Source organism: Archocentrus centrarchus, chromosome 3, assembly GCF_007364275.1.
Source record: "Archocentrus centrarchus isolate MPI-CPG fArcCen1 chromosome 3, fArcCen1, whole genome shotgun sequence".
NCBI classification, from domain to species: Eukaryota; Metazoa; Chordata; class Actinopteri; order Cichliformes; family Cichlidae; genus Archocentrus; species Archocentrus centrarchus.
Window position 1 is genome coordinate 20,125,848 of NC_044348.1, and position 27,458 is coordinate 20,153,305.

At 40.6% G+C, this 27,458-nt stretch overlaps 1 protein-coding gene across 8 annotated transcripts; it reads left to right on the forward strand.

Moving 5' to 3' along the window:
* The first annotated feature begins 3,751 nt into the window (after positions 1-3,751).
* Positions 3,752-25,582, forward strand: pax6b (paired box 6b). 8 transcript variants are annotated; one of them, XM_030718332.1, is made up of 15 exons: positions 3,752-3,907; positions 9,955-10,134; positions 12,865-12,938; positions 13,219-13,272; positions 14,115-14,138; positions 16,584-16,714; positions 17,050-17,085; positions 17,170-17,385; positions 17,757-17,922; positions 21,224-21,382; positions 21,700-21,782; positions 21,909-22,059; positions 22,624-22,736; positions 23,008-23,149; positions 23,829-25,582. In XM_030718332.1, exons 4-15 carry the CDS (start codon positions 13,260-13,262, stop codon positions 23,912-23,914), a joined length of 1,320 nt encoding a protein of 439 aa, XP_030574192.1. In that variant the 5' UTR covers positions 3,752-3,907; positions 9,955-10,134; positions 12,865-12,938; positions 13,219-13,259; the 3' UTR covers positions 23,915-25,582. The 8 variants fall into 8 exon arrangements, with proteins under 8 accessions (XP_030574192.1, XP_030574209.1, XP_030574145.1 ...); XM_030718349.1 differs by lacking the exon at positions 14,115-14,138; XM_030718285.1 differs by lacking the exon at positions 12,865-12,938.
* Positions 25,583-27,458: the final 1,876 nt, after the last annotated feature.

The window sequence follows — 27,458 nt, forward strand, 5'->3', positions numbered from 1 at the left end:
AAGATGGAAATATACTTTAAAGTTCTCATTACATAACATACGTAACAGGCCAAGTATCAAGAAATATCCAGTCAACCCAGTATGCCAGATCTTTGATTTGTATTTGATCTATTAGCCAATTAACTGGTGACGCGTGAGAATCTGTTTTGCCAGATTTAAGCTCTGCCCTCTCAGTGATTTTCTATTTTGCACACAAACATTTCTTCCAGCAGTTGCTAAGAGAATCTCTGAAAAAGACCTTTTCACACATTGTCACTAAACTGGCCACATGTTGAAAAAGTCTTTTAATTATGTGCTTAGTCTAATTAGCTGTTGAAAATAACAACAAAATCCAAGGTCGAGTTGCTCTATTACCTACAAATCATAGGTTTTTATATAGATAGTCCTGTTTGGTGGTTCTGAATCCATGCCAACACCCTTTAGTTGATGCGTAATTTACCTCGCCGTGCGTAATTAACTGCGTCGCCATCAGACCCCGGTACGTGTAACACTTTATTTTGAACGGCGCAATACGTTTCCATTAAACGTTATTAAAGCGCAGGGAGTGACGAGCTCTCATTTGTCTTGTCAGGACATCTGACAACCTCGTTAGCTCCCATTTTCCCCTGTCAGCTCACAGCGCGACACGGACACTGACTTCAGCCACTCCTGGCAAGTGAGTGATAAATGCGCCTACTCAGCCCTGCGCAAAACAGCAACATTATTGTTGCCAGCACGAAGCATCAAAATCAATCACAAGCAAGTCTGAGTGGCAGGTGTCAGTCTCACCGCTTTTTATTATTATTATTATTTTTAGTTCCAGCCCACTGTCAATCTTTAATCTAATTTAAAGGGTCACAGATTTGGGGCATAATATCCCCTCTTGGACTTTCTCTCTCCAGCCTAACTCGGCGGACTGACCATGTGCAGACCACGTTTAGCGCTGCACACAGGCCTCACTGGGAGATTAGAGGTTTCGCAAAATGAACTGTTATGAATATTTGTAAGCAAATGGATGATCTCGTTATTTTGCAAAAAGGGGGCAGAAGAACACTTAATGGCATTGAATCTTTCCGCTCCCTGCACTTTCAGATGCGATTGTAGATCGAAGTCAGACTTGTCACGTTGAGCCAAAGTGAATTCCTAACATCCAGGACGTGCCTGTCTACTCCGGACAAATTGCATCCAATCACCCCGGGGGAATTCGGCTAATGTCTCGATCCAGGGCCGGGGAGCAGGGAGAGAAAACAAATCAAACTCTGCACACAGAGCGTGTAGGGCTTATTAAAACATTTCACACAGGGGAAAGAAAGCGACCGAAACGAGGAATATGTGTCTGTGCACGTGTGTGCGTACGTCGGGTGAAGGGGTGGGGTAATTATGACAGATTATCTTTGGGCACTGTATTTTAAATTGTAAATATCAGATGACCAACCTAAACATTTTCACACTGCATGCCAGCTGTTTGAGTGGCAGAGACCGCAGGAAGTGGGCCTATAACTTTGCTCTTATTTAAACTCGTGGGCCCAGCAAGTTATTCTTGACGCTAAATAAAAGCAATATGCTCTAAAAAATATATATTTAATTAAAAAAAAAAATCCAAGACTTAATGCACATGAAAGTTTCTATCATATCCTATTTTGAAACAAGTTTGAACACGAGGTTCAGATTGAACTTACCTCCTCAACTCCATTGTAATTAATCCTAATTTAGATGGATGAAATGCCCCCTTTGAACGCAGCATCAGCTCTGCGTGCACCCTCTGCTTTCTGGTAACGTGCTCGGTCCCCTGGACATTTTTCTCTGTCTGCTACAGCGACAGTAAACAATAAGCTCATGAGGCGTAGGCTATGGCAACATAATGTTCTGCATGGCTAGAGAAGGGAGGTCGATCATTACACAATTTGTTTTAAATTTGATCAGTCACAGTGAGTAGGAGATTGGCATCTCCCTGGAAAGCCCGGGCAGGGTTAAACTACTGCAGTTTAAATCCAAGTTTTATGCATGTCGTCCACGCAGACCGGTTCACATCAGCATATAGGTCTAATAATGTCAGGTATTTAACTTTGGCTCAAGTGTCTGTTTTTGGTAAATATGCAGTAGGCGTAAAGACTGGGATCACATGCAAATATGGGCCGATAATTGTCATCATAAATATTTGAGCCGCAAAATTGTTTCCATACTGACATAAAAATTCAGAAACTGTCAGTATGATTTTAATGTGCGAGTTTGTGTGTGTGTATATGACACACAGAGGGAGAGTGAGAGAGACAGAGAGAGACAGAGAGGGAGAGAGAAAAAGGTGGGTTTGTGTAGCAGCGTGGTGACGGCAGAGGGAAAACCGGCTGGACAGATTTGCGTTTACGCCTGATCTGCTTCTGGAGAGCGGGGCTGTGTGGGAAGGGAAAGGGAGCACCTGGCTCGACCGCTGTATCCCATCTCGTTTTATTGACAGCCTGATAAGCAAGGACCAAGCCGTGCGGTTTCCAGCGCGGATGTCGAGCACCCTGCTGCGTTGCACAGTATCAAGGCCTCTTAATGGCTGTTCCTCCAAATAATGACCCAAACACAGCCAGTCCTGACTGGCCCGTACCTGCGCTGCCCCAGTCTCTTCCTGAGAGACAAGCGGTGGCGCGGTTGCCCATTTACTCAGTCTTGTTCAAATTGACACAAACATCAGAGGTTGTGAAATAGGATTTGAGGCTTTTAGCCTGCCTTAGTAAAAGGGAAACTAAAGCCCGATTATGAGTCACAGTGACAACTTTATAGGGCAGCAGAAATAAAAGCGTTTTAGCGCAGACTAAAACAGTGGAATTGTCTACAAATAGAAGTCATATAATACTCGAGCTTTGCAAATGTGTCCAGTCTTACAGCCCGAATAGCCTACATCATGAGGAACAGCGAGGGGGCATTTACAGACCCCGAGTGGGACTTTTCTGCATCCGTTCTGTGCACACCTGTTGCAGACTGAGCATGCTCAGATTTAAAAACACAACAACTATGTACTTGCTGTTCTATTAATACCCTTATGGTCAATCTAACACCCTTTACCGAGCAACGGTCACAAGTTGTAGGCGTTTATGGGAAATGCAACTTTCAAAACCCATTGTTGGAACGATTTAATTTTCGTTACTCAAAGTTATATTATAACTTATATATAAATAAATAAAATTAAGACTCTTCAGTATAAACTCGGAGAATCTCACCCAATCTGCTTTATTCTTACAATGATTAGGAACACATATAAAATCCGAATCTTTGAGAAAAAAAATAAAAGAAAGAAAGGAAAAAAAAAAAGTGCTTCGATCGGGTGAGTTTGAGCGCAAACAGAAGCCCAGCCATTTCTAACCACTCGGCGTCTTTCTTGCTGAAGTGCTCCTGAGCAAGTTTTAGGCTACATGTTCCATGAATGATGGGGTTGCTCTAATACATAAAAATATAACGAGAAGAGCAAATAGAAGTGACACTTTGGACTGAAGTAAAAGTGGATAACATTAACTAAAGTGATACAATAGCGTGAACTTGTTGTAAATCTGGACGCAAGCCTGCAGACTGGATTGTGAGCTGTCAGCTTCTGCGCACAGCCGATACAACGGTAAACAGGCCGGTGTGCTCCACATGTTGGCTACCTTGCGCACTTCCCCATTCTGCGCTCCGTGTCCTGTCCAAGGCATGACGTCGAGCCGTCGCTCCAGCCAATCACTGCCAACTTGAGGCTGATGCTGAGGGGAAAGTTGCTGGTAAGAGCCGCAGATTTTTTTCCCCCTCTCACTGACATTTCAACTTCAAGACGGATTCAAAGGTAGATAGATTTTGATCGGGACCTATAAGTTTCTGTTTCCTTGACACGGAGGAGAGATCCGGGGAGGGAAGAAGCGAGTTTATACGCACAGGATATCAGTCAGACACCTCTGCTGCCTTTCGTCCGGTGAGTTTGGGTGCACTAAAGCCTACTTTGAAATGGTCTCCTTTTAAAATTTAAATCCACTATAACGTGCACGCTAACTCTTTGAGAATATTTCAAGCGTATGCTTTCGCATCTTCTACATCTTTTAAAACCTGAAGAAGTATTTAAGGCAGAAACATGCGTATGCAGACTGATTTTAAGCCTGGCGCACTGGAAAAGTTAGGGGAATTATTGGTTAAGTGCTTGCACGTTGCTTTGTGTATTATAGAGCAGGAGAACACCCAAACAAAGTGGAACACAGCGAACTGATTTCGTTTTTCTTATCATCTATCACACACGCATACACGTGTAATTAACGATCTTCACACAGGAATTAATCACTCATCATTTTAAATTTTTTTTAAAAGCGGCTCTTATTGTGCGCGGGGTGGGGGTGGGGGGTGTATAGAGCCTTCAACCTGTACACCAGGAATGTTTACAATGAGCTCATTCATCTATACCCAATCTATATGTGAAATGTCGATGTCCATCAGCAGAAGATTTCATTTTGTGTGCAGCGGGCTTGAGACCAAACAGTGCTTCTTCATCAACCTGCCGCGCCTGTGAAATTTTGGAGAAATAGCGCGATATTTTGGCTGAAATGCTGAGTTAATGTGGAAAGTCAGTGGTACTGTTGTTGAAATAAAACACCTTTAAAGGTTTTGACTACAACTCGTTAACACATGTGCCAAATCTCCCAAAAACAGCGAAGAGAAGTGAGTTGCGCTCCTTGACGGTTTTCTGATTGATTTTGCTCTACTAAACGGGCCAGGACCCGATGTTTACCTTTATATTTATATATATATATATATATATATATATATATATATATATATATATATATATATATATATATATATATATATATATATATATATACTGTAACGTGAGGGTTCGGGATATGCCACTGATTCTCTCTCAGCTAAAAGAAACAGTATATATATATATATATATATATATATATATATATATATATATATATATATATATATATATATATATATATATATATATATATATATATATATATGCACACACACAAAATATCTTAAATATCTCATGTACTCCTCTAAGTATAAGCTTTCATTTGTATTATTATTTACACATGTAGTAATTTCCCAACGGTATCTGGAAGTCTTTGGATGCCTCGGGTTAAAGTTCTTGTATGTTTGGCTGCAGCGTGTCTTCCTGTCACGCTGGCCGATCAGCGCTGTGACACCATTAGCCCCGGTGTTTATCACAGCCTTCAGCCTTTTGCCAGGAGAGGGCTTTTGTGGACTGTACACCTTCTGGGGACCACATAAGAACACACCGATGCCTTCACTGTCTCCCCACAAACTTTAGCGATCGTTTGGGGATAAACTATCTAAATTAAATAAAAGCAACATTACCTTAAATGATTTAAAAAGCATCCAGCGCTTCAGCTGTGGGGGTGCATGTAATCTGAAAATCCAGTCATTTATTACATGAGGCATGAGGACGATAATCGTGACATGTTTAAAAACAATAATAAAAGAGCAGGGTTTGAGCGCGTTTGGTATCTAGACTAAGCAAGATAGGGGCCACCTTAGGAAGCTGCATGCAGTTGGCCACGCCGCGATGGAGTTGCGTTTCTTTATGTTTACTCAGTCTGATGAAAAATGAGCTGCCATTAATGGAGCTTCTGTTGCGGATCGCGTTCCACGTGCGCCACCACGCTTTCAAAACAGCAGATGGATAAATATCCGCGGAGAAGTCGAACAAGCATGTGACCCTTTGATTATCGCTCATGAAAACAGGATAATACATTGTAAACGCGCAGATGATTTATGCAAATAAACTGACAAAGTCTTCATGAACCTTTGGAGAAGAATAAATGTGACAGGTCGACTCTGTGTGATGAGTGATAACTCAGATCTTTACCAGAATTCAGCTACAGATTCAAACCGAAATTTGTAGAGATCACTAATATTAAAAATAACAACAATAAATTATTATTATTATCATAAAGAAATGTTTCAACCTGAAATAAGTTTTCGAATACACTCACATAATACAGCCCCCAAAAATTATATAATAAAGAATCTTTATTTGCGATAAGAATAGATCATTTAAAAATGGTACAAAAATATTAATATAAAATATTATATATATATATGTGTATATATATATATATATATATATATATATATATATATATATATATATATATATATATATATATATATATATATATATATATATATATATATATAATGTATATATATATATATATGTATAATTTTCCGTACCTTTATGTAAGAGCAACTAAATCACACATTTGTTAAAATAATATTTTAAATGAAGAGAGACATCACATACGAATTTTTATTATCTGCGTGAATGAAGAGTTTACTGAGTGATTATTAACTCTATACAATATTGTAGTAATATTGTTACCTTTTCTAATAAACGGTCCAGAGGTCCTGGCGTTATTAATTTATTTAAGGTGAGTAAACTGTGACCTCCAGTGGGGGTCATCACAAACGTCAACAACTGTCACTTAAAAATAAATAAATAACAAATGACAGCAGGTTTTTAGCTAAAAAAAAAAAAAAGAAAAATCCAGAAAATGTGGTATCAAAAGTTTTAGTACCGAAGTTATAAAATAAAAACAATTAAAAGTTTTAAATAGGTTGAAAAATAGTTGGGTTTGTCTACATGCACCTTTCTTGCACCAAAACAATGTTTTTTTTGTTTTTTTTTTGTTTTGTTTTGTTTTTTCTGTCCATCTCGCTCTCTCTCTCTTTCTTTTGTCTTTCTTTTATTGTATTTAAAAGTTTCTACAGGGGTACAAATACCACATTGCCTCAGGGGAAAATAGCGACGAGATTAGGCTCTCCTTTCAAGGCCTGTGACATTAGTTGCTGCTAATCCGAATTGTGCTAATTGCTTTCCCAACATCACCCTTAAAGACTTTTACAGCAATATAATCTACCTTATATAAAAAAAGAAAGAAATGCATATATAAGATGTTTGTATTTTAGGAGATAGACCCTGTTGACCTACTTGGCATATCAGTTGAGTTTCTGAAGAAAAAAAAACAAAGAAACAAGCAAACAAGCAAGCAAACAAACAAACAAAAAGAAATCTCTTGAGAATGGAGACAACGAATTAGCTCCTGGAGCGGATTTGCAGCTTAACCAAAGAAATCAATAACATGCTGGAGGTATTGTTTCCAAAGAAAACTACTTGACACACTCTTCGGGGAATCCGTTTTTATATGAAGGCAGGTTAGTGGTGTGAATTTTTGACAGCTGCAATCTTTGACAACTGAGTAGCAATAACATTTGCACTACAAAGGTGCCTTGCAAATACATTTCTTCAAGCGTTTCACCAGAGAGATTTTAATATTTAGACAAGACTTTGAATCTTTTTGCTGAATACTGTTACACAGAATAAGAGATAATTCAGTTCTACTTTTGACAACTTCCTTATTTTATTACCAGAAACCAGCGGCTGCCAAAAGTGGCGCAGTTCCCGGCGCACTCACGTCTGACCGACGCGAAAAATTTAGTGCAAAAAGTTTAAACTCTTCGTGCATCCCAGAGTGATAAATCTATTACACTTTGTGTATAACACGCCGGCTCTTAGTGTTATTCCTTTCAAATATCTTCTCTTAAATTAGCCAGAACATAATCTAATAGAAACTTGAATTCAATTAATGTTTCATAATAATAAGTGCTCACTGAAAGCTCCACCTTCAGTGTGTCAACTGACTCATTTTTTTTTTTTTTTTACAGTAAATTATAACCAACACGAGGTCCTTCATTGCACAAACCCCTGTCGGGAGGGGTGACTGTGTGTGTGTGTGTGTGTGTGTGTGTGTGTGTGTGTGTGTGTGTGTGTGTGTGTGTGTGTGTGTAATACAGGGGTTTTTGACGTAAAAATGTTTGGTACCCTCCACCACCCCCCACTCCAGCTGATATAAGCTGCGGCCATTCACGGTAGGCCTATAGGCTGAGCCACCAGTCTAAGTGAGTAGAAACAATGCAGGAAGGAGAAACAGATGAATGTGCTCGTTTAGTTTACGGGTTGTTTGATGAAGGAGTATTGGCCAAAGTGTTGTTCCTCACCGCGGGACCCTCGGTGACAGTTTGAGCCGGTCCTCTCAGCTCATTATCTCGCCGGCCCACTGAGGGCCCCATTCAAGCCGGGCAGTCCCTCGCCCCCTCCTCCCTCTCTCTCTCTCTCTCTCTCTGCCTCTCTCCCTCTCTCTGGCAGCGTCGTTTGTCTACTCATTGAACCCGTAGTCAGGAATGCGATGGTTGTTAGGGAGCCCTCTTTCACCTCCGAAGTGTTTTATTGATGAGCTCTGACTTCTCCTACTTTTTCACATGTCAAAGAAAGTCAAGTGTAGGCCTCCACGACTTCATTTCATGGCCTCCCATCCCAAAAAAGCATTTCTCTCCCCTCCCCCTGCTTATGTCTGTCCCTCTTTCGTCTCTCTCTCGTCTCTCTCTCTCTTTGCCCTTTCATGCACCCCCCTTTTCTGCTTCTTCAGTTTGGCTTCAGCATCCACACAAACCTCATTCTCTTCCCCTTGGTTATCCTTTTGGAATAAGCGACGGGGCTCCTCAGCGCCGAAGCTGGTGCTGCCCAAAGCTGGGAGTGTATGCTCAAACACGGGCGCAGAGGGGGTTGATTTTGGGTGCGCTGAGGTGTGCGCTAATAGTCAGTCATTCAACCGGCGCAGTTTGGGAGCGTGTGGCCATGGCTACACACTCATTTGCTTTACTTTATTTACGCGTGCTATTTGCTGTCAGGTCGCAGGAGTGACGTCGCCGTGCCTCGCAAATGTGTCCATAAAAAGCACCCGAGCTTGCCTAAAGGCTGGGCTCTTTATGTATGGTGCTCTTGTTGACACGAGGGGGAAGGTGATACTCAAAAGAATCAACAAAAGCACGTGGTGGACATTTTTGGTTGTTTTCAGAGAGGGAAGGCCGTGCAAGCGCAAATGATTTTCAAAGTAAAAGCTATACAACTTTTCGCAGGGAACTCATCCTAGGGATGGCTTTGGGACTTTCGGTAATTGGTTTTGGAGCAGTGCAGATTTAATTCATTTTCTCTGTGTCATAAAAGCTTTAAACTGGTGGTTTTTCAAAGTAAAACTTTTTAACTGTCAGACCTCCGCTTGCAGGTCCATAACTGACAGATGCAGCATGGTACTATATTCAATAAAACAAGAGGCACGAGGTGTACTCAAACTTTTGAACAGCATGACTATGCGTCTCTATAACATTAATCGCATCTGTAGTGCATCGGGTGTTTCATAAAAGGCACGCTGCAGCTCTTTGTAATTTTAATTTGGTGTTACGAGCTCCAGCATTCCAAGTGTGCTCTGCTCCACTGCTAGTTTCCGTCCCGCCTTGTGGCTCTAGCTAGCCTCAGGTTGGAGCTGAGCATGCCTGAGATTCCCTATGAGGACCCAATTCAGCCTGGAAGAATAGAGCCTTCCGTCCAATGGGCATTTCCGAGGCAGTTCCTTTGCAATAGGGCAATATTCAGCAAGTGAGAGCAGAGTATTTGCATGCGTGGGCTGATTAGTGGGTTGGGAAGACGAGACACAGTCTCTCTCTCCCCCCTCTCTCTCTCTCTATTTCGCTTTGGCTCGGCCCCGTTTCCCGCTTTGGCTGTGGTGCAGGGGGAAGTGTTTATATGGGGGATGATGACAGAGGTCGGGTCGCGCTAATGGGCCAGTGAAGAGCGGCGGAGGGAGGCGAGGCGAGGAGAGGCGAGGCGCACACAGCAGACCAGGAACACATACATTAATACACTTGTTCCATCACCAATCAGCATAGGTGTGTTCATTCTCTTACCCCCACCTCCTTCTACCACCACTCAATCTCCCTCCCTCTTTCCCTCCCTCCCTCCCCCCTCTCTCTCTTTCTCTTCCCCATCTCTCTCTTCCCGACTCTCTCATTCGCTCTCTCACACGCCAGCGCACATCCTCGCCAAACTCCGTGCGTCCTGACATCTGAGTTCACTGTCAATCTCTGTCTTCTTCGCAGGGATATCCCCTCCGTCTCCGCCGAAGACCACTGGAAACTAAATTTTTTCTCTTCGAAACTTCCCGGGAGAGAGTGATCCTAGTCGGCTTTTTTTTTTCTCTCTTTCTTTGGTGTGGAGAACTAGGCTGCAGCCTATAGTTTACCAAGGACTTTGACAACGACGCAGGATGCCCCAAAAAGGTGAGATCCTGACTAAAAGTTTGTATTTGCTGTTAAATTATGTATTCATTATTTGGGAAATGTGGTAGCCTAAATTATTATTATTATTATTATTATCATTATTATTATTACTATTATTATTATTATTATTATTATTATTATTATTATTATTATTATTATTATTATTATTATTATTATTATTATTATTATTATTATTATTATTAATATACCTTGTTTATTTGCGACTGTAGGTTGAGGGTCAGTGTGATAGAGGATGTTTTATCGTTTGGACTGTGCAGCCTGGACTCTCTCAAAAGTGCGAACAGCCTTTAGCGTCTCTGTCGGTTTTATCTGCTCGATTTTGTTGTTGTGTTTAGGCCTACGGATAGCTTACTGCTTATTTATGACAGCAAAGAGTAAAAAGTCACGTTGGGCCAGGACAGTGATCATCGTGGAGAATGGGGCGCAATGACCCGTTGAGGAAAGGTGTCAGATTGATTCATGCAGGCGAGTCACCCAAGCGCCTTTTTTTTTTCTTAAAAAAAAAAAAAAAAAAAAAAAACCTCCACGAAGCACTTGCTGAGGAGTTTAGTCTGTTTGTTTGTGTGCCAGAGATAATAATACAACTTTTCTCCTTGTCTCTAATCTCCTTCGGTGTGTCCTAATTGACAGCGACTAAACTGCTTTTACAGTCTAGCAGTCAGGCTGTGGGTTATTTATTTATTTATTTTTAATAGTCAGATACAGAGGTCTTGGCTGGCCTCAGATTTAAACAGTAAATGTTTCAAATAATAATTTTTTTTTTAAATAAAACACAAACTGAACACCACAGATTGCTGCTTTAAAACTTTTTTTTTTTTTAATCCAGGCAAATTAGAGTAAAACAGATATTTTAATGGATATTTTACATAGTAATTTAAAATCTAATTTTATTAAAGAAAATCTCAGACAATGCACACAATGATAATAATAATAAACCTACAAATAAAGAATACACCAGCCCTGTAGCTTTGTATTGCCTTTTAGCTCTAATGCACTAAATGCGTTCTGTAACATGTGACTTAAAAAAAAAAATCACCTTCATGTGCACATTTTCTCTGTTAGCCTCCAACTTGCAGCAGGACCACTGTAGTCAAGGCCTACATGTTCTACCTCCTCATATGAATATTGTGAGCGCAGGATCCAGCGGTCAGAATAAGCATGTTGAATTAACACATTGTTGTTGCGGATTACCAAAGGGAAAGAAATGCAGATTAGATCGCAGTTAACCTCAGGAACAACAACGTTTGAGCTTTCGACCTTAAATAAATGATTAACCACTTGGACCTTACAGGGCTATAAGCTACTGACTGCAGTGCATTTGCAGGTTGAAGGCATTCTATTATTATTTTAGGTACATATATATTTTTTCACATCAACTCAACCGCCGTGACGTCAAGTCAAAAAATAAGGAGATGTGGAGTATTATTTACAAGTTTCCTGTGTCTTTAAGGTTAGTGGGCAACTCAGCCTGTGCAGGCCAGTGTGAAGGAATCTGAATTTGATTAATGACTGAGGAGGCTATTTGTTACAACATGAAAGAAAGCTATACAATCTAAATGTAATGGCGTCCCTACGTGCATCTTACCAACTAGCCTGAGACTAAACACAATCTGTTAGACGTCGACATTACAGGCCATTTTACTCTGCACACAACACAACTTTGCACGGAGGGAGAAAATGAAAACTTCAGACTTCTCCCTCCCTGGCCCCCTTTTTATCTGTTCCCCATTCAATAGCTTCTTTAATGCATTTGTCTTTTCCAATTGAGCGCCCTACTGCGCTGTTGTGTCTTTAAAACCGCTTTACAACCCGCACCAGCAGCACAAAATAACCACCAAATATTTATAACAAGAAATTACTTTTTACATTTTCTTATTTATTTATTTATTTTCTATAAAATCAGGGCAAACAAAACCCCACATTCACGCACTAGCGGCGCAGGGGTCACGGTCGTGTATGTGTGTGCGTGTCTGTGTGTGTGAAAAAGAGAGAGTGCATGTGTTTGTGTGTATGTGTGAATGGTCCCGGAGGGGGTGGATGCATGCCTCCGGCTCTTTGTATTAATCTGAACTTGTTGGTGTGTTTAGCGGGGAAGCTGCGTGTTTCTAGTCGTGGAGGCCGAGTTTTCGCCCCGGGTTTGAGGTATATGGAGGCAGAAAAGGGGGTGCATTGTTGGAGTCCAGCAGGCTTTGTACACCAGCTTTGTACCCCCTCCTGGTCTGGACTTTTGCAGATCAGTGAGGCGAGGTAGACAACGTGTGTCACTGTACAGTTTCCACGATAGACTCCGCAAGAGGAAGGGTATCAAGTTTAAAAAAATACACAGAAGCATCTTGCTGGGACGATGAGGGGATGATTTCTTTATAACTAAAAAAAAAAAAAAAAAAAAAAACTGAGGGAGGGAAAGGGGGTGGGGGCACAGGACCAAAAAGCCTTGAAAGAGACAGTGCTGTAAAGGAGATACAGGCCCAATATCCCGTCACGGCTAGGCTGTTAGTTGGAATTTATTATGACAGGTGCTTTCGGAAACAGGCCTAACAGAGACGTTAAAATAACGAAGATGAATGTTGTCCCGCGTCGATTTTAATTGATTTGCTTGGCACCAAAATTGAGGTTATCTGTAAAAGTAGGGCAAAAAAAAAAAAAATACAGTAAGTACATCAGTGTAGCTGTGGCTGTGCTAATGTGTTGTTTTGCTTTGTCCTATAGGGAGACATTAAGTAGTGAAAACGGCAGATGATTGACTAAATTGTTATAGAGTGGACAGTCAACTCTGTTTCCAGGCAAGTTTAATTAAAATACATACATACACTGAGGATGTTTTAAAAAAAAAATTCATTATGTATCTATATATGTTTAAGAACCAGATCCGCAGAGAGAAAAAAAAAACAAATTCAAATCGAACGAGATGAGAAACTTTTTTTTTTTTCAAAGAATTGTTGCAAACAATTTGACACTTAAAAAGAAAGAAAGAAAGAAAGAAAGCGATTAAGAAAAACAGATCTGTACACCACATTTCTGATTTGCTGCTAACCAGTTTTGTTATTTCCTTGTGACGCTTAGAATACCACAACCAAGCCACGTGGGAGTCTGGCGTAGCTTCAATGATGCAGAACAGTAAGTTGGTTTCTATATATTTTTATTTTGAAGCTTTTGATTACAACCGCAATGTGGTTGCATGGAAGCAACACCCACTGACAATACCCCACCCTCCCCCCACTGGTTGATATAGCGCTATTACTTTAACATATAGTTAAGAAACACTTTTTAAAAAAAAAAAAAAGGGGGGGGGGGGTATGTGCAGGCATACATTTTCAGGACCTTTGAGGCACAGGGATGAAATATTTTTAGTTATTTGATGGCCGTTTCATTGCTCTTGATTAATTAATTTATTTTTTTTGCAATGATAGGTAGGCAAGTTATTATTGAACAAGTTAATCACACGTCGTCCTTCTCCAGGGAGAGAGGGAGGGGGGGGGGGGGGATTAGAGGGGGGCTGGGTTGAGAGGGAGATTTTTGTTTCTGCTTGAGTTGGTATTAAATAATTGCACAGCCGTCTGCATTAGCGTTAGAGCTGGCTGCCAGGCTGCATACAAGATTAGCTGCGTAGAGAAGAGCCCTGCATGAAACATGAGGGAATAGCAATAATGTCTTATGTAGATTAGTCCATATTCTTCACGGACAGACAGCATGAACTAGAAAGAAAATGCTCATATTATAACCGCAGGCCTCACTGTTAGGTGCAGGCTGAACTCACAGTGGAAGATAAATATTAACAACCATATTGTCGTGGGTGCCAATCAAAAAAAAAAAAAAAAAAAAAAATGATAGATGAAGTTGCTTATAGGCCTCATGTGTTTAAAGTGGCCCATGTAGATGAATGATTTGTCTTGTTCCTGGTGTGTGTTCAAACAAAAAAGGATAAACATGAAACATTTTCTCTCTTGCTGCTGGACAAGAGGTGTATGACATCTGTGATGAAGGTGTGTGGGATAATTTTATTATATTATTCTCCATATACCTTGATGACGTGTCTGTGCTGTAACCTGTGCGCATTAGTCCAAGTATGTTTGAATACAATGTTGGACCACATGAGAGTTGGATTGTTTTATGTGTAGAGGTGTGATTCATAAGAAAACACTGAAAAACACAAGTAGTTTACTTTTATCAACTGGTGGTGGCATTTTTATTTTTTTTTAATCTTGTCAGTTGTCAGTTATAGAGATGACAGAGCCTTAACAAACCTGTGTACAATACCCACTGCTCCTGCTTTGCTGCGGATTGATGTTAATAGGATGCTCCCCTGGCTTGGCGTGTGATGTCTGGTGCGAATTGCCGAGGAGATATCATTGGGCCCGGCCCTTTGGGTTGTCTAAAGGTCGCGACGGCCTCGCTGGCTTTTGTGCTAATAACTCCTGGGTGTATATAGTGGGGAGCGTCCAAATTGACACCATATGTTTTCCTATTAGTCGACTTGCAATAGAATACAAGGCGCATAATCAGCGCCAGCGGGCGAGATCGACTCTGAGCACTTGAGGGAATTGTGCCATGATTAAGACTTAACCTTAAGAGAGTTTGATTTTTATGTGATGTTGTTATCTGGCGGTTTTATCGATCCGGAGGATTTATATGATAGTTATAAACCAGAGGTGACGGAGCAGCCCTGGAGAACCCGCAGAGCAGGGCTGCTTAATGTGGGTAGGCCAATTTCAGCGTAAGAAGTCTATTAATTCCACTTAATCCTGGAATTACCAAAGAGCAGGAGGGGATGATAATGGATTTACTATCAATCAGATCCACGCTGGAAGATTATAACACATAGCGGCCAAAAGGGATATGTTGCTCAGTTAAACAGGTTTATTCTCACTCAAGTAGCTATAAACAGGTTCCCCTTTTTTGTCATCTATATAAAATAAAGTCTGTATTTAAAGCCAACTCCTATGGCACATTTCAGAATGAAGACGCCAACCGATTCCACACAACAGGACTGCGGTGGCTGGGAGCATTTGTTGTCAAATACAAACAAGGGGGGAAAAACTGCATGTCACTTTTAATATGTTAAGAATCCAGGCGCGCCCTCGTTTGTGTGACCGCGCGTAGCCCCTGGCCACCTTAAAACGAAGTCTCCCTCGGAGGGTAAACGAGTAGCGTCCAATTTTGTCTGAGTGATATCCAAATGCAGACAGAAAGGGTCGTTTTATCATGCTACTATTTGTCGTGACGATGCGATTTTCAAAAGCAGAGCGGTGTCATAAAGTGACATGCCTGCCACAAGTGCTCCAACTGATCTTTTCAATTAGCCTCCCATGCATGATCCGAGGCGACTTCCGCCTATTTCCAGAAATTAAGCTCAAACTTGACGTGCAGCTAGCTTTATTTTAAAGACAAATGTCAGGCAGGCTCATCATATTTTCCCCCTCTTCTATATTTGGAGCTTATTTATTGCTAAGGAGCCTCTGCTCCCGGAGTCAATGTACCGGGCGGCAGCGCAGGGGAAGGGAGCGGAGAAACAGAGAGCAGCTCAGGCACTCCGGGGAGTCAGCTCTCCCTTTTGGCTTCAGGTTTGCGGGCTTTTTCTGTGCTTTAGAGAGATGCCATAGAACAATTTAGGGGTAATTTCAAAATAGCATTTATTTTTTTAAACAATAAGCAAAAATAAAAACTCATGTTTTGAAGCTAATATCTTAGTGGTTGCTGTCTTTTTGATGCGTAATTATAGCATGTTTTGAAGGATTGTCATAGGAAGGATTTCACCGATTTAATGTCACTTTTCGGGAAAAAAAAGCTATTTTTGAATTAAAGTTAATTAAATACATTATTGTTGTGCAGCATTTATGGGATCATCGGTGCAGCTGGTTATTGTTTTAAAGCATTGTTTATGAGTGAGGTGCAGGTCTTGGTGATGGAGGGAGTGGATAACGGTGCGAGTGTTTTATTCCCGATGTTTGCCGGCTTGCTAGAGGATTGGTTGAGTCTTCTTTGGCCAGATGACCGACTGAGTTGTAAAATTAATATATGGAAAAAAAAAAACAAAAAACAAAACAAAACAAAAAAAAAACTCCTGAGATTTTTATTTGGTGTATGTGGTGCTGCTGTGGTTTGATCCATGCCTTGCATGCGTTATTAAATAACTGCGCAGTGTTTGTCTTCAAATGGGGATGTACCAAACCTTACAACAGCTATTGAAAAATATTATTTCAAGAGTAACCTGCGGTTTAAGATATTTTTATGCAATGAGGTGAGAGTTAATTTTGAAGCTTCTCTATTGCTGTATGCTGTTTATCATATCACATTACATCTATAACTCGGTTATTCTGGACGTTTAAATCATTCTGCTCACCATTACATGGAAACTGTTTACTTTTTCATATATTTTAAGTGGAGCTGCGACATGATTTGATGACTCCGGTGCTTTTGTCTCCATGTAGGTCACAGTGGCGTAAACCAGCTTGGTGGTGTGTTTGTTAATGGCAGACCGCTGCCGGATTCCACCAGGCAGAAAATAGTTGAACTTGCTCACAGTGGCGCTCGACCTTGCGACATCTCCAGGATACTGCAGGTGACAGTCCGACTCCGACGTTTTTTCTTCTTTTTTTGGGGGGAACAGAAAACATCTTTAAACATACATTGTTTTCAGTGAATGCAAGTAAATGTATTAATAAAATCCATAAGCAAAATATGAAAGACATGCCGACTTGCATTTTTAAATTAAAATCACATTTCCCGCAGCATAAATGTTACATTTTACGACCGCTTTAAGTCAGTAAAATTACTTATTACTTTTCAATTAAAGGAATGTTAAAAAAAAGCCTGCAAACGGGAAAGTAATCTGCCTGCTGTTATAAAGGATAAATGCCTAATATATCATTCAAGGCATATTTTCTGTATTTATAGACCCATGATGAAGTCCAAGTGCTGGACAGTGAAAAGGTGATAATTATTTGAGCCATCTTAGAAATTCCGTTCATAGTCGTAAATAATGTATGTGAATTGTGTCTTTTGTTTCCCGTCCAGGTATCCAACGGCTGTGTGAGCAAGATCCTTGGTAGATATTATGAAACAGGCTCCATAAGACCGAGAGCAATAGGCGGCAGCAAGCCCAGGGTCGCCACTCCAGAGGTGGTCGCGAAAATCGCGCAGTACAAGCGGGAGTGTCCTTCTATCTTTGCGTGGGAGATCCGTGACAGACTTCTGTCGGAGGGGATCTGCACCAACGACAATATACCCAGTGTAAGTGTATTGACTGTAAGTTGTGTGCATGATTTAATTTGCCACATGAAATGACTTTTTTCTCATGCAGTGGAGGAAAAGGAGATGGGCATCCAACCATTCAGTCTTATTAAGTGCACTGCGATTCAAAGTGTGGGGCACGCATTACTGCATATGTGACCACCCAAACATACCCTCGGTTTGATGGAGCTCGTTGTTCATTTGTGTGCTTTGCAGAAACATCTTCCTGTACATATTTATTATAATTATAATTATAATGCGCGCGTGTGCAGGCACGAACACATGTTTTGTCCGCGCATGCAGAGAGATGCTGATACGGCGCTCCATCTAATCCCAATCCTCACTTTTATCATATGTAATTTGTCATTCAGGTGTCATCAATAAACAGAGTCCTCCGCAACCTGGCTAGTGAAAAGCAACAGATGGGCGCAGATGGCATGTATGACAAGCTGAGAATGCTCAACGGTCAGACAGGAACTTGGGGGACCCGGCCCGGCTGGTACCCCGGAACATCAGTGCCAGGGCAGCCCAACCAAGGTGAGCCTCATTATCACACAGTAGCAATAAAGACACCTTGACGCATGCACGGTTGTGAGGTTCTATCAACAACAGCAACAACAACAAAAAAAAAAGTGTACATCCGGTTGGTCTCCTGATTTGCAGTAACATTTATGGCCAGTTACAAAAACATTTGATTTGAATTCAACGCATTCGGTTTAAAGTGAACTTCACGAGGTCACCACAAGTTGTCATGTATGAATATGAGTAGGTTTATGGGCTACTCTTCCAGTGGTTCCGGCCCATGACTCTGTTTGCAGGAAGGTATTGTGTGGTCATGCTTTTGATTCTCTGAACAAGACCCCAAATTAAGAGTAGTCGATTAGAGGGAGCCATAGGCCATGTATGCATTTTGAATGTCCCCCTGTCCCAGACATGGATGTGCGTGACAGGGGCTTGTCCTTTCAACAGAGGTGTCCGTCCAACAGCTTGCATTTTCCTCCCCGATGGGGAGGCAGAGAGCCGGGGAGAGCTGTGTGCGGCGATGTTAGTACAAAGGAATGCTTTCCTTCACACGCAATGATTGGTTATGGGAACAGTTCTCACTACGTGTAATTGCTCATTAGAGAGGGCTTTGTCTCTCATTATGGCAACATGCAGGAGTGTGGAGATGGTAAGGCTGCTGTGGAAATGTTCCACTTCAGAGGGTTTCCTGCCGGCCTACTGCAGGCCAAACACGGAGCAGATTTTCTTATAAGAAACTGCCGTTTTTGTAACTTATTTTTATAAGTAAGCAGGAGCATTACGGGTATGATCTATATACACTTTAAAGCGGAAATGCAAGTGTTGGAATTCAGTTCAAGAAAATAAAAATTTGCATTTGTTTAATGGCCATTTGGTCACGTGGAGCTGTCAACGAGCAGTAAAGCGGAAAGGATCATCTTCACGGATAAAATCATTCATTTAATGCTGAAGTCATAACAACTAATTTACATATAATAATAATAACAACAACAACAACAACAACAACAACAACAACAATAATAATAATAATAATAATTATAATAATTATTATTATTATATTTGACTATTATAGTATGAGTATTTAAGAATAATTTTCATATGTTGTATATACTGTTTAGAAGCCTACATTACCTATGTATATAATAATAATAATAATAATAATAATAATAATAATAATAATAATAATAATAATAAATAATAATAATAATAATTAATAATAATAAAAGCTGTGCTTTTAAGTACTTGGGTAAAGCATTTGTCTCAGAGGAACGAAAATATGTTTTCCATCAGACAGCCGAGTAAGCACATATAATGGCTACATGGAGAGTGACAGGGCCCCAAAAGAAGACAACTCTATCCAAAGAGAAACGAATAAAACTCCACACCGATTTAGTCTTTCATCTCTTTCTCATTCTCAGTCGCTGGCTATATGGCTCTAAATCCCGTCTATAGGATTTAGTCTCTCACTTTCTCTTTCAGTTTTAAGCGGTTTCTCAAGAGTGTTTTGATCCAGTCTCAGCAGCTGAAAGGTGCCGCAATTGGTTCGGTATCTCTTTTTTTTGCTGCTTTTCCGCCTCACTGGCTGAGACATCGTGATACTAAAGAATGAGTTTATTTCCCAGCGCTTTTATAAAGAAAACAAATCCCATCCTAGCGTCAGTGGGTCTGGCAGACGGATAATAGCTGCACATTCACTCCTTTTTTATAGATTATCCGGAGTGAAGAAACAAATAGCGTGGATACAAACTATTGGCCTATAGAAGAATACTTTGGCTATTATGCAGCAAGGGAAATTGTCAAGAAATGTGTCGCATCAGGTTTCCTTCAGTGAACAAAAACTGACACATATAACCACACTAAATGTGTTTTCAGGCCTGCATGAAGCAGGGAGCATCTCCTTGCAGCGGAATTATGAGCAAATGTGCAGCTTGCTTTATTTCAAATGATGTAATTATTTTATTATTATTATTAATATTTGGTAACTGTTTTATAGGTCATATAAACTCCAACATATTGACTTCTTGGCTGAGCTTATAGCCTATACGTTTACTTTTTAAAAGGTAGAGGAATAGTTACTAGGCTCCCTACATCTTTTCCCAACTTTGCAACAACCTGAAGTACACACAACCAACTCGAGCTGTTCCAGTCCGTTTCAAAACATAAACAAAATCTGCATGAAAAAAAATGCTGAAATGCCAGTTCATGAATTCAAGCCATGGGGGCCAGAGACATCACTGAGATATTACATAAAGCTCTATCAACGCACCCGCTGCTTAATTTCGCATTAACTTCTCGGTGTGATAATGATGTCCAACAACAAGACAGACATTAGTCGATAAGCTTCGCCCTGCAAGTGAAGGGGCCTTCAGGCCCACCGCGGACAAACAGCAGCAGTGAATAGATTGGCCTTATTTTGGTTGTTCAGGGGGTTGCATGCTCTCTCCTCACTCATTTGTTTCCAATTGAAGACAGAAATCCTGACTGGCGTGTAGCTGGCCGGGGGACGTGATTAATGATGGTAGTGGATAAGGGTTAACACACTGGACTCAAAGCTCTGTTGACTGGGATCCTCGTGCGCACAATGCCAAAGTACTATAGCCTGTGTGCCTCCAGAGAGAGAGGATCCTTTTGTCATCTCCTCCAAAAGCTCCCCTCCCCTCCACACCGCACCCCACCCCATCCCATATATTACACCCACCGAGGGCTCACTGCTCGTCCCTAGCTGTGTCCATAGTTTAATGGTTTCCCTTACTCCTGAAGGCATTGTATCATTCTGAAAAGCGTCTTCTTCTATTCAAAAGTTGGTGGTCACCTCAATGGCCATACCAACGCCCATATGGGAACGGCCATTGAGGCACTGCTCTGTCCTGAAAAAAAAAGGAGGGGGTTTTGGAGCTGTGTAGAGAGTTTGGGGTTTTAATACATTTCATAGGCTCTGAAAAGAGGCTCAGCACATCTTGTCACATTTCTCTTAACCTTTTGAGAACACACGCCATTGTTAGGACACGATAAGTACGCGGAGCCTTTCCTTAGCCAGCCTGTTTTTCCCACAATATTTTATAAACAGTTTAACCACGAAGCCGGTTTGATATTGTGCCTTTTCACGCAGCCAGTCGTCTGTAAACTGGCAACATTAGGAAGAAATTGCAATAATTCCTCCAATTTTGAAACAAATTAACCATGATGGGTGCTTTAATTAATGATGTACCACCGAGGTCTGTACAATTAGCGCTAGACTGATACAACACGAGGGCCGATAATTAATTATTCAATTAGCTTAAGTGAATGTATATTTCCATTAATTTTTTTTTCTCAGATGGCTGCCAACAACAGGACGGCGCAGGAGAAAACACAAACTCCATCAGCTCGAACGGGGAGGATTCAGAGGAGACGCAGATGCGGCTGCAGCTCAAAAGGAAACTACAGAGAAATCGCACGTCCTTCACACAGGAGCAAATCGAAGCGCTGGAAAAAGGTCAAATATTCAGCGGATAATTTATATAATTAATTTTCAACATTAAGACTGTTGCTTTATCAATTACAAATGCGTATTTTTTATTTATTTTTTTTGGTTATTGTAAATTAATTCAAATAAAAGGCAAAATTGTGTGAGTGGCTACATTTCTTTATTACACTGAGCGAATAAGAGTTATTAATAGGTCAAAAACTTAATGTTTTGAATCCAGGGCCTTGGACATGCATTTATTTCGCTAACAGCTCTGAATAAAATTAATTGCCCTTGACCTAATCTCATGCTTATTTACTGACACTGTGTTATTACTCGCATTACAGAATTTGAAAGAACTCATTATCCAGATGTTTTCGCGCGAGAAAGACTAGCAGCGAAAATCGACCTGCCCGAGGCAAGAATACAAGTGAGTGATCACAACTTTTCTGACCACATTTTTTGAAGGGGTTTAAAACTTTACTGTAAAAAGTATAATATCTATATTAAAGCTAAAAGTAAACTTTTTTTTTTTGTTTAATTTTGTTTGGTGCAGGTATGGTTCTCAAATAGGAGAGCAAAGTGGAGGCGAGAGGAGAAGCTGCGGAATCAGCGCCGGCAGGCCAACAACTCCTCCAGTCACATTCCCATCAGCAGCAGTTTCGGCACCAGCGTCTACCAGGCCATTCCACAGCCCACCACACCGGGTAGGTCCACCTCATCAGAGATATTACTTACACCATACCCCCAGTCATGTATAATAATACTTACATTTAATTTTCCAGCCGAATTTATCCACTACAGTACTTAACACATTCTGCAAAACCATACATTAATTTGTTGCATACAAAAAAAGGCAGTTTTACCGTGATGGGTTCCATGGGTTCAGTGGGTTAAAATTTTACTAAACAGTATTATGCCACAACCTGCGGATTCATATAAAAAGGGTAAAGAGGCCTCGGTGGCTGTGCGCTCTAGTTCACATGAAGAAGCGTCCTTGCTTTCCTTTGATGGATGATTGAGCAAAACTTCTCAGCTGACTATCTGAGTAATTACCGAATCAGGCACGAGGGTACACCGGCAGAGCTGAAGCTCATGAAGTCAATCACCTGAGGCACTCGCTGTACAGTTATCTGTCCGGGCCCATCAGCCTGTCAAATAAGGCGTCACCTTTACGCACGCACTGCTTAACGCTAATGAGACGATTTCTCTCACTAGCGCATGGTGTGTGATTTCTGGGGTTTCAAGCGAGTTTTCATTTTCATCCACAGTGTCTTTCACCTCGGGGTCAATGCTGGGTAGACCTGACACTGCGCTCACAAACACATACAGTGCGCTGCCCCCAATGCCCAGCTTCACCATGGCAAACAATCTACCTATGCAAGTAAGTAAAGTACTCCGCATACATCATACAGCAATGCTTAAATGAAATGAATTTAAAGGTAGAGTTTTACAGTGACTGGTGTGACTATGAGAGTGGCATCAAAGACAAAAAAAAGTCCCAAATTATATATACTGATATATTGTAACTAAAGAATCCGGAAAATAATTAACATGTCAAAACAAGACTACAGATGTGAAAAGCTACATTACAGACTACTGAGCTGCAAATTATGGTTGGCGAAGCTAATGTAACATTCTCTCCTCATTTTTAGCCCAGCCAGACCTCCTCTTATTCCTGCATGCTGCCTACCAGTCCGCCTGTGAACGGGCGGAGCTACGAAACATACACGCCCCCTCATATGCAGGCACATATGAACAGCCAATCTATGACCACTTCTGGTACCACCTCAACAGGTAGGCAGAAAATTCATTGTTTTTAAACCAACCTGCTTTGGGAATTAATAAAGCAAACAGTGCACTCTTTGAAATATCTGCCACCTTTCCAGTAATCAGGGGGTACTACAGAGCCATCTTTGAGTCATGATCTGTCATGGCAACTTTCCTTTGGTTTAAATGTCTGAGGATCAATATCTCTGCATCACACATCATTTTCTCTCTGCAGTTGCAGGAACGAAGCTCATTTCATTGCCACTCCAGGCCATCATGTCAATCCCACCACTCCGGCCCATAGTTTAGTTCCACCCCATTAGGATGTTACTGAGAGCCATATATACTGGTTATAGTCATGAAGAGTTAATCATGCATAACCACATTTCCTCTGTGCTAAATTGCTAATTAATTTGATTCATTTGCTGTTGTATTCTCTCTGTTTAAATGCCATTGCCAAAGCCTCAATTTATCGAGCTTGCAAGCATTTTACTGAGCCACCATGTGCAGAGCTTTGTGACTCATTGCAGGCCCATGTTCATCCACCTATTTGCAAGCATTTAAAGCACAATGCTCTGTTAGTTATCTGTCATACTAACCGCGCATGGTGCATCTGCTCATCGAATTTAGCACGTAGAGCTTTCTCCCTCTCCTTTTTTAAAAACACTGACGTCAGTCGTTCTCTTCTTTTTTTTTGTCTTCGCAGGACTCATCTCTCCTGGAGTGTCTGTCCCTGTCCAAGTCCCAGGGAGCGAGCCTGACATGTCTCAGTACTGGTCAAGACTACAGTAGAGAGAAGAGCTACTTCACCCTGTAACCACCCACTCCACCATCGCCCTCCGGCAGTGCTCCTCACACATACACGGCACAGGAGAGTAAAGAAGGCGAGAGAGGGTTGAGAGGAGGCAACAGACAGGAGAGGAGGAAAAAGAGAGAGAGAGCGGGACTCTGGGAGAGCCTTGGGATGTCTGGGCTTTGTTTTTCCAGTGGGACAGTGTGCTGTTGTGTAGCTCTAGGCACGTTCAAAGGAGGACTTGGAAGAGAGAACAACGATGGGAAGATGGGGGAGAAAAAAAAATGGACCTCTGTAAAGTGCCCGGTGTTAAATTTATATGGAACAAAAACTTATTTTCTTTTTTTTTTTTTCTATTTCCAACTTCAGTCATTGTTTCCTTTTGTTCTCTGGTGTGTTTGTAAATGGCCATTTGTATGTTAATATGAAAAACCAAGATCAAGTACTGATAGATGGACTGCTAGAAAACCATGTTGGTCTTGCGTTTGTTTGAGAGAGGAGAACCCGAGAGATTCTGCCATGACTATCTTTTAATCTGCTTATATCGAGACTTTCTACCAGCCTTTGCATGGTCTCTGGACGCTGTTGCATATCATTAAAGACGAAAAGCTGGAGGGAAGACTCTTACTGTGTCAAAGAAAAAAAAAACACAACTATTTATTGGTCTTATTTCTTGCGAATGGATATTTTAGCAGAGGAAACTCAAACTCGATCCACCCACTGAGGCTGTGGTCTTGGCCCCTCTGATGCGAGCCTGCATTTGCTGGCTTATTAGACACGGATCACTATGAACAGCCTCCAAGTGTGCAAAGAAGGTGCGACACGCTACACAACTTGGACCTTTTGCTTCTGTGGTTGGATTGACTCTTGATTACCATGAAGAACGTTAAATGTGGAAAACACAGGTGTAAACGAAAACCTGTAGTCTGTAAATGGTAGACTGCATCTTTGATATAATCCAGTTTGTTTATGTCAAAATGTAAAGTACTTGTCTTCCCTAGAAATCTTCCAGAAAGATTTCTCCAATAAAAGTTGATTTCATTTATATCCCCCAGAATATTCTATAAATGTTCCATACATCATAAAATACATTTTCTTTAGGGTCAGGTACAATTTGTCTCTTAGGTATAGTTGTATTATAGTGTCCTATGGTCAAAAAAATGTGCAACTAGAAATATTTAATTCCTATAATTATGATTAAACATTGCTTGACAGAGTTTTAAACTTAAGTGTTTGGCAGTTGTTTACAAGTACATATCAGATTTAATCATTGTTGATTGTAAAACAGACCAAAGCCTTTGTATTTCATCTAGTACACAATGTTTTTTTTAAAGATATTAGTCTTGTGTTGCAAAATTTTGTAAACACGTTCTGTTCAACTATATTGGCTTCGAGTTCGTAAGACTGCGGTCAAAACCCGCAGTCCTTATTTATAATTGAAGACCATGGGAGGGTTTTTCTAGCATCATCTGTCATGCTCTTTTGAGTTTTGCATTTTTATTTCAGTGTGTACGTAGAACATGGACACAAACTGGGTTTACGTCTGAGCATTGCTTCTGAGATAAAAAAAAAAAAAAAAGTCTACACGCTGTCTCTTAAATATTTCAATTTTAATTTTATTTAAAATGGAGCTTTCTAAATGTATTTTGTGAAAACTATAAAAAACATTTTGTACAGTAAAATTGTGTCTTAAAGAAAGCCTTTTTGCCTGGTTAATGCTGTGTCAGCTTTTACTGAGCAAGGAGAAACTTTTTTTTCTTTTTTTGGCAAAAATGCATCATTGCTGACTCTAATATGGGCCGATACCAGCACAGCAGAGCTTGTGATAAATGTAACACGTTCGATTCCTGCCAAACAAAGGTGTCCAAAATAACAAACCTTTCTTGATGTGTGGGGCTGAACCAAGTCGACATAGACCACACAGCGCAACACCGCCACACAATGAGAAAGGTCAAGCAATTCACCATCCCTTGCTCTTGTTTTAGTAGAGTTACGATGGTATGGAGAAATAAAAAAAAACAAAAAACACACACACACACACACACACACAGGACCAATGAGGAGAAGGAGCAGAGAAGATAAAGGGGAAAAAAAGTCATGAAATAAAGCAGTCAGTGCCTAGAGCGAGGTAGAGGAGCGATTGTGTGGCAGAGTGAGTTATTTTGCTTCACTTGCTGCCTCAGCAGGGGGTGGGGAGTTGTGTGTGTGTATGTGTATGGATTTAAAGGGGTATAGAGAGTGAGAGAGAGCGAGCAACCATCTAAAAAGGAAAAGTTATCCAGGAGAGAGTGAGGTCAGGTAAGATTCACACAGCATGTACCAGCACCAAACATCTCGCTAAATTGATTAACCAAATCTACACGTCTCACTCAATATTAAATAGTCCAATCAGAAGTTTGCAGGATTGGAGGTTAATCAGATTTTTTAAGAGGATTTTTTTTTTTTTTTCTCGGACTAAAGCAATTTCTCTGTTCATTTAATCCAGTTCATCACACAAATGGAGGAAGTCTGTTTCAGGAGAACAAGGAGGAAAAGGCAGAGCAGACTCGACTGCACCACGGCAGAGGAGGAACATTAATAATTACAGAGAGATTCAAAATGCAAGAAAGACTGCAATTAGTGGAAGTCTAAATAATACACAGCTTCAGGATAAAATGGTTTAAATGTAATTCTTGTGTGGAACAAAGTCAGGCAATGGAAGTTTCTGTAAAAGTTCTTGATAACTTTTTACTTTTTGATATGATTTTTAATGAGACACAATAATTCTGACCTGGAGAAATCTTAATTTGAATTCCCACAGCAAGTGAACAAATGCTGATGCCCGGCTACTTAGCGTCTCTGAGCGAGCGTGTGCTTGAAGCAAACATGAAGTAATACTTCCCTCATCATTATGAAAACAAATAAAGAGTACTCTAGCTTTGGGTAAGCTGTTTTTGACATGCGTGGCAAAATTCATTCTCAACCGTAACGCAACACATTTGAAGGGGAGTCTGCTGTTAAAGCAAACTTCTCAGAGGAATTGTCAAGGTAGAAAAAAATGATGCTGAATGTGTTTAAAAAAATGTTGTCCTACTTTGGGCTGGTATGTGTCAACCCTTAAATAATACAACCCATAAAACCTCAGTTAGAGCAACTGTAGGAAAACAGTTCTAGCTTTGGTTAAGAATCAATAGAAGAAGAGTAGCAGGTGCCAGCTACACATGTGCATTCTCTACACTGCTTCATGAAACAGGTCCTGTTAAATGTTCATCTTATTTCATTCACACAAAAATAACTTACTAATATTAAACACGTAACATAACTTGTAATAAAGGTGCATTGCACTTTGAGCAGTAAAACAATAATTCAGAAGAAAATTGACAAAACAGCCAAACAGCTGTTGTGTTCATGGGCTTAAATTAACAGAAATATTTATTATGGAAGCATGCGCTGCTAATCAAAAGCCACTGCACTATGGGAAGACACTGAAAAAATCTGCTTTAGGAGAAGTCACATGTTAAATGTTTACTTTCATGACAGTACTGAAATATATATATTTTCCCC